The sequence below is a fragment of the Diorhabda carinulata genome, chromosome 1, assembly GCF_026250575.1.
Source record: "Diorhabda carinulata isolate Delta chromosome 1, icDioCari1.1, whole genome shotgun sequence".
NCBI classification, from domain to species: Eukaryota; Metazoa; Arthropoda; class Insecta; order Coleoptera; family Chrysomelidae; genus Diorhabda; species Diorhabda carinulata.
In genome coordinates, this window is record NC_079460.1 from 24,458,437 (window position 1) to 24,466,681 (window position 8,245).

Below are 8,245 nucleotides of genomic sequence, written 5' to 3' on the forward strand. Positions count from 1 at the left end.
AAAAAAAACAAGTAGTTACATGTATTTACTTCTGGACATTCCACAAATCACATCAGTTTTTGAGTTTGAGCAACGGTTTTCGTGAAAATTCAATTTTCATGACTTTTCCACTTTTCCTCGCTTCATGATTTTTTTTTCGGAGAAACTAATAAGTTGTTATTTGCACTCTGGGTGATCTCTTATCCAACCTTCCTGTTCATCTGCTAAGATGTTATTTTCCTCGACGTGCTATAAATTCTGTACAAATTTAAAACCTTTAAGTTTCTTCTATAAGTGAATAGGCACGTGATAAATCTGTACTGAGTGGGGTCATCCGTCTGGGAGGTCTTTGGAAGCAAATGAGTTGAACCCAGTGCTAATTATGTTGGGATATCTTCTGGGTTCTGTAAGAGGTGAGAAAATTGCTTCGCTAATTTCCTGTGTACACTCGGGAATTTCTTATACCAGAAAGTTAGGATATTATCAATTCCAGGTGCTTTCCATTTGTTAGTATTTTAGATTACATCAGTGATTTCTTCTAGAACAAAATTATCAAACTGCATCAGAACAATATTTAATCGCATTTCTCTTGTGGATTTTGGGAGTTAACCGCAATGATGACAAAACTTTTCCAACGTCTGTTTCGATGGCATGGGTTGATTGATGTTTTTTTTGGGCGTCTTCTTCTTCTTTGTGTACATTGCATTATTTCCCTAACCTGGATACAAGATAACAAAAGTATTAAGCTCGGTTCACATAATAAACATGCGCAGTTTATATTCAATATTATGATCTTCTGGATGTCAGCGGTGTTATTCAATAATTTCCGTTTGGCGATAATATCGTGCAGGGTCTTAGACACGACGAAGATATTATTATTATTGCATGATTTCGTAATTCCTTCAGTAATCCAGGATTTCCTTTGATTCATTACTACCTTTACTTATATTGAAGTTTAAAAATAAATTCGATAAAATTTTACAAATTTTTATTATAAAAAACACGTTAAATATAACAAGCTCAATTCTTTCTCCTCTTCCTAGAAAAATAATCCAAATTTCTTAATTTAGTAAACCAAATTACAAGATAATGTGGATGAGGATAGAGATGTTAAAAATAGATTTTTTAGAAAAATTATTCATCAGTGTTATCATGAAAAAAAAAACTACAAACATTCTAAATTTTTTAAACACAGTGACAAATAATCAACTTTGAAAACAAGATTCGGAGTAAACAATTAACAATAGCCATTTCAACAACATTTTAATTATAATTGTTGTAGTCAAATGAATATGTTTGATTATTAGGAAACCCGAATTGAAATAATCTCTCATGCTCTCAACTTACTTCATCCTAATTATTCGTCGAATCGCATTCTTATTGGCAGAATTATTATTCGATCATCAATTCAAAAACTGCCTAAAGTTGAGTTGAAACAAGAGGGATGAGTAAATAAATATCAATTGATGACAATGTGAAATATAAAACGAATGCCAATAAACAAGTAAGAATGACAAAAATAAATAACACAAAAAGTTTCTCTGAACTATACAGGAAAAATACTGCATATAATTAATAACAATTTTTTTGTTGTCCACCATCCGGGGTGTGCGATTCATTCACACACACATCATCGAAATTTGATCCATGGGGCAACTGAACAGAGCTAGATGGCGCAGCTGCTAAAACAGAATTTTAATAAATACTTAAATTACTTTAAAAAACAACATGTATTAGTATAATTTTTGTAATTACTATGATTATTAGTAATGTTTCCAACTAAATCTGTAGCACTCGAATAGTTTTCTACCTATGTAAGATTAAAATGGCATAATAGTCAGTGGTGGATATACCAGCACGTTAATTAGGCTGTAGGCTTACGGGGCTTTAAGAGGGGAAAAATTTTGATCAAAAATGCAACAACTATTTTGGTATATCGGTATCAAGTACTATAAGAATACACTTATTACAAAGAAGAGTAGCTTTAGAGCTGGTGTTCTCTTTAAAGTAGTTGATAGAGAAAAAAAAACAGAAATAAATAGACCAGTACACCTAATGTTTAGAGATTTACAAATGGCTTACGATAACATACCAATATCAAAATCATGGGAAGCTTTTGAGAATACCAGCATACCCTCACAAATGCCATAAAAATATCAAAACTACAGTAAAAACGCAAATAGAGTATCTAAATCCTTAACAGGCAATACAGGCTTGAGAGCATTTCCCCAGAACTTTTCAAAATATATGTTTCAAAAGCTCATCTAACAACTTGGAAGAAAAAATTCAAAGGAATTGGAATCCAAATGGACGATGACATCTGTTTACACACCCTCCAATTTCCAGATTATCAGCTAATATGTGCAGATGACAGAATACATGGCAGAAAAACTAAAGGAGGAATATGGGAAATGGGGACAATAGATTATTGTGGAAAATACAAAATAATTGTGTATAGGAAAAGATACAATCGACATGCAACTAGAAAAAAATAAAATTATTACATAATTAGATAATTATAAATATCTAGTAGTTATTTTTCATAAAGTTAGGACAGATGATACAGAATGTAGAATGAACAGAGCAAGAACAATAATTTAATCACTAAATAGAATACTTTGGAATACTGAAAAAACTGAAAAAGGAAAATGCAATGATTAGGAGTACGTAAAGAGAAAATGAACACATTAAGAAGAGCAAATGAACATAAAAGAAACAATTTTAAAACATATTGAGAAGAAGAAGCAGTTGATTTAGAAAAGGGTGTTCTGACATAATAATTTCCTATTTAAAATTAGGCAACATTGTATGAATGTAACACAGACAGTGTTGGCAACCATTAAAATCCTTTAATAATCTAGTTAAATCATAGAAAATGTCTCTTATTTTACACTCCATTAATGTATCATCTGGGATTACCTAATTTTTGTCTTATATTAATGTGACTGTGAATAATCGTAGATCTACTTATATAACCTCTAGTTACTATTGTATTCGTTAAGATTTAATGTATACTGAACGTTCCTAATGGGAATCATCGTCATAGCTAAGTGATTCCAAGTGTCCTTTAGAAAATAACTTATCAGTTCACTTACTTTTATTTTATATTGATATGTCTCTAACGACGATCAACAATATGACTATTCATAACTTTTGTGTACAGTGGGATTTTTGATTTACAGCAGTTTGTAAACAGATACGAGGTTCTTATTAGTTTGGCATTCGTCGAGTACAGTGGTCGGATTATTGAAACCAAGTGTAATTAATTATTTTCTTGTATAATAAATAGTTTTTTACAAAGTAGTTTTAATACAAAGAATACGCTTAGCCATCAATGATTAGCCAGAAGATACATACAGAAAATGGGGGAGGAAAGATTGCCAAAAAAAGTAATGAAGTGGATTCCACCGAAAGACCAAGAAGAAAGAGTGTATGAATACGAAATCTGACTAATAAGAACTGCAGCAACGGGAAAAAGTGGCAATTACAAATTGAATATTCAAAATACCACCTCTACAGTAGTTTATGAAAGAGTATAATTACCACTATTTAAAATAAAATTTTGGTTTGGTGAAAATGATGCTAATGACAAATCTTTGGTATTTGACTCATGTTGTATCAGAACTAAGAAACTTACTTTGCTCAGAGGTAGTTAAAGATACCTGGGAAAGTTTATATTGGTAATTATCACTTTTTCCATCCACTGGGTCAGTATTCTCCTCTGATTTCTGTCTGTCACTTTCATCTAAGGTATCAGAACTAATTATAACTTCATCTATTGGCTTGTGAGGTTCTGAAGCATAATTAGTAAACATAGTTAACTGTTCTATGGAATATCTAGTGAAAAATACGAAGATAACTTACCTACATCGCAATCAGGAGCATTAGAATCAGTTTTACCTTGCTGTAGGTAACTTGCACGATCTGCAGTTAATTTTCTACACAATTTGTCGAGAACATCAAGTTTCTTATTCACTTGTTCCAACTCGGAAGTCAAATCACGATTGGTTTTGCACATTCGTGTCCATTCATCATTAGCATTTTGCCATTGCTTTTGCCATTTATTACGGTCTTTTAGTAATTCACTATTGTTTTTCTTCATGTGTGCCATTTCTTCTTTGAAAGTATCAAGTACCTAAAAATTATTATTTACTCAATCAGCTGGAATTGTTAATGGATAAATCATCACAAAACACAGCAGTGAATATCTTAAAATATTCAAAGTAAAACTAAAAAAGAATGTATAATAAATACTCTAAATAAATCGCCGAAGGTGGAAAATCACTTTTTAAGAAATTTATTACTTCTATTACTCAAGTAACATGTCCTTTTAATGTATACATAATGTAGATGTTGTGATGAGCAAAATTTTATGGTGTCATCAGCTGCTTCTATATGGGATTCATGAAAATGGGTGCCATAATTCACCGTTCATTACAAAACTCACAATTACACTGTATAACGAGCGTTACAATGACCAGTTTATCATCTACAGACATTTAAAACTTGATACAGAACATGATTTTTTATGCGTTTTGAGGAACATTCATCTCACAGACGAATATGAGTATTTAGCTTCTTTTTTGTGAACTCATTCAATATTTCAAGGCATTTATTCACCCCGTCTTAATTTGTTTTTGTTAATTAGCATATAGGTAATTGATAAATCAATAACAGAAAATTAATAATAAAAAAATAATTCCTTTACTATTAGTCAAATACAAGAAAACCAGCTTATCGTCGGGTGAAAGGCAGTGAACATCCAGTATTGGTGAAAATTGGGGTTATACTGAGGCATATAACTCTACCTATTTATTCTCTCCCTAGCGAGGTCTAGTACCTAATCTGTAAACTATATGCGTCTCATAAACAGATACTCCATTTGAAAGGTTAAAGTAAATAGTATAATTGTGAGTACAGACAGTAAACACCAAAGATTCCACAATACTTGATATTCTGTACTGAACCCTTCCAACAGATCATCCATCTTTTGGACAGATATAGTTTACATATTTGACAGTAGACCTCGCTAAGAAGCAAGTAAAGAGGTAGGGCTCCATATATACCTCAGTTACCTTCCTCTTCACCAATACCAGATATTTGCTGTCTTTCACCAGGCTCTAAGCAGGTTTTTTTGTATTTAACTTATAGTAATTGCTCATGTTACCTCTTTTTTTAATTACTTCTTCGTAATATTTGGCATTTTTTGATTGTATTTGTCTAATTGCCAAAAAAAGATTTTGTTACCTATGAACTGTCTAATTACCAAAAAAGTAAGAGGGGGTAAATAAATGCCTTTAAATATTGATTGGGTTCACGGAAAAGAAGATAAATTCACATATCAGTCTGTGAGACTGTGTTCCTCATAAATCAAAAAAATCATGTCCTGTATGAAGGATTAACACACACCAATATTCATTATAAATCCATCTGATTAAGTTTTTTATAACCATGTTTTTAGATAGTTTCATGTTTTTTTTTTCTTATTATAACTGTGAAGGAAAAAATATTTACCTTATTGCTTCTCTTCATTGCTCCTTCAAAATCATGATACTGCTTCTGGTACGCAACTATTTGCTCTTGAAATTTACTTGAGTTTTCTTGTAAAGACCGATTAGCTTCATTAGTCAGACATAATCTTTGAATTAGATCCCTTTTCTCCTGATGCCACATTTCTTCTTTTTCTGCATATTCACAGGCGGCTTTTTTTAGTCGAGTTTCTGTTAGTTGCTGTTGGAGTTCCAATTGATGACTAAGGTTTGAAGTATAATTTTCTCTTTCTTCAAATTGTTTATATACTTCTGTTAATCTGTGTGCCAAATTTACGTTTTCATCGCGTAATGCTTTTGATTCTTGATTGCCACTTTCCATCAGAGAAATAAGAGATTTCAGCTTTTCACTAAAGTTAGTTGAAAGTTGTTTATGTCTTTCCTCTTCTTCCTTCAGTTTATTAATGCTCTCTTCCTTTATATCCTTATTTAGCTTTTGCAATTCTCTAGCCAAATTTTCCAATTTTGATTTTGAAAGTATATTTTTTATAAGATCAGCTTGTATCTGTTCCTTTTCTTTTTGAATTGCCTTCAATTCTTTTTCCAAATTTCTATTTACCATCATAACTTCTTTATGACCATAATAGAGATCCATATATTTCTCTTTTATGACTTCAAGTTTTTCAATTTCAGAAAGGCTGGAAACAGATTTTAGTAGTTTATCCCAGCATTTCTGACTCCTTCTTGGTATGGTGTCATCTTTTTTCTTTTTAATGGCACCTGTGTATTCATTATTGCCATTTACACTTTTTGTGGGTGTATTTTTTGTATTATCTCTAGCAGGTTCGACATAGTCGCCACTTGTACTTTCTACTGAAGATTTTTCCATTGTAGTACTTTTTATCTTATTTTCGAGTTCCATAACCTGAAAAAAATGAAATTTTAAAAATAATTTAAGAACAATATGTAATTTTCTTACCAGTATTACTATTTTATAAACAGTTTTATAGAGCGTGTGTACACAGAGCTTTCAAACCCCCGCTAAACTATTTACTTTTGACAGTTGTTTACAGAGGTTACTTAGATACATTATAAAAAGGAGATTACAATTTTTAGTTAGATATAATGTTTAGTTAGATATGTATGATATTTTGAAATTCTACACATTCTTACTATGAATTGAGTTTATTTTATTGCAGAAAAACTCCTTTGTTGATACGAATTAATAGAATTAGTCAAGAAACATTACATTGAAATTGAAGAACTATTTTCTTCTTCTTTTTTATCAATCGAACTGTCATCTTTACTTTTTCTACCAAAGCATGGGAGAGTTTGAAAATACTTGCAACTAAATGGTGATATGTATTCCTATTTTATACAAATACGATGGAATTGGGAAAAAACATCAACCTTGTTGAATAAGTAAAATTAAGATAGAATGTATATAGAAACTATATTTAATAAATTATCTCGTAGTTTACACTTTTTATGTCAGTAATAAAAAACAAATTATGAATTTCAAAACTAGGTATAATATTAAAAAATACAGTTAATTTCTCTCACCATCATTACAGTTTTAGGAAAACTATATATGTATATATAAAGAGGGGTTTTAATTTAAATATTTGTGATAATCTAATATTCTAAATATTTTCTGTAATTTGAATTTACTAGATTTTAGGAAGCTCTTCATCATAAAATACTTTAATTTTGTGGCTTTTCTCTTCATTTTTTTCTTTTGTTTCTTATTTAACGCACTGTTTATTATCGTTATCGATTGACTTTTGGAATTTAAGGAAAGAAATTGATATAATTATGTAAACCTATTCAATAAAAATTTAATGAAGCTGGGACAAATATTCACTTGCCTGCAACTAAAATATTTTTAATTTGAATATTATATTGCGACATTATGAGCGAATCCTGTTATTTTAAAGATTATATCTATTCTGAAATATTAGAAGAACAACTATACCCACATGAATATGTAATGATACACAAAATAATCAACCCCCCCCCTGTAATTACTCATTTTTGAATGTTGACAGTTATACACAGGTGTGGTAAAGATTTATTGAAAATGTTGTTTATATAATTTAAACGTTAATAAAAAATGTCTTTTCTAGTTTAGCTAAAAGGCAACGTCTTGTTCTTAATTAATTGATACTAATTTAATTAGAAAAAATATTTTGTTGGTCTTGATTCTGGAACTACAATAACTATTCTGCTTATTTAAAATACATCTTTTGATAACAATTATATTTTAAAATATTTTGTATATACTTAAGAAAGTAAAAGCTGAATACAATATTGATAAAAGCTACGATTCAAAGTAATTAGTGCTCAATTTCTATGTTTAAATTCGTGAATAATCTTATAGAAGTTTAAATTAGAGTAACGGGGTTAACCTGCAAACTACACACATGGTTCGATGTCTAAACAATATGCAACACAATTAAAAAGACATACCTTATGAGAACAATGAATTTCTTATTAAAAATTTAAAATGCACTTTCATTTGATAAATATTTATATTAAAGATTCCGCATAGACTATTTTATATTATATATGTAACACATGCAATGGACTAAATCTATTTTAAGCGTCTCTAACTTTAGATTTCATAGAACAATATGGTGGTCATAAAGCAAATAAATTTGTTCCCGCCAAATTTGAATTTACATTGATATTCAATATCATTATTGATTTTTCGACTCTTCGTGGTAATAGGCAATATTGTTAGTATACGTAATTGTTTCTGATCTTTAGACAATATT

The 8,245-nt window shown here is 30.0% G+C and overlaps 1 protein-coding gene across 4 annotated transcripts; it reads right to left on the bottom strand.

The window, feature by feature from the left end:
- Positions 1–950: 950 nt before the first annotated feature.
- LOC130895409 (alpha-taxilin) lies at positions 951–8,103 on the bottom strand. 4 transcript variants are annotated; one of them, XM_057802693.1, is made up of 5 exons: positions 7,938–8,103; positions 5,494–6,393; positions 3,844–4,114; positions 3,617–3,772; positions 951–1,658 (listed from the first exon to the last, which is right to left on the bottom strand). In XM_057802693.1, exons 2-5 carry the CDS (start codon positions 6,388–6,390, stop codon positions 1,552–1,554), a joined length of 1,431 nt encoding a protein of 476 aa, XP_057658676.1. In that variant the 5' UTR covers positions 6,391–6,393; positions 7,938–8,103; the 3' UTR covers positions 951–1,551. The 4 variants fall into 4 exon arrangements, with proteins under 4 accessions (XP_057658676.1, XP_057658657.1, XP_057658667.1 ...); XM_057802674.1 differs by having other exon boundaries at positions 951–1,661; XM_057802684.1 differs by having other exon boundaries at positions 6,448–7,999.
- Between the last annotated feature and the right edge of the window lie 142 nt (positions 8,104–8,245).

Excerpts from the sequence above, each read along its gene's own strand:
- LOC130895409 (XM_057802674.1), bottom strand. The coding sequence starts at position 6,390 with ATGGAACTCGAAAATAAGATAAAAAGTACTACAATGGAAAAATCTTCA. Across the intron at positions 4,115-5,493 it reads CAATGAAGAGAAGCAATAAG|GTACTTGATACTTTCAAAGA; the intron begins GTAAATATTTTT and ends AATAATTTTTAG. Across the intron at positions 3,773-3,843 it reads TGCTCCTGATTGCGATGTAG|AACCTCACAAGCCAATAGAT; the intron begins GTAAGTTATCTT and ends ATTATGCTTCAG.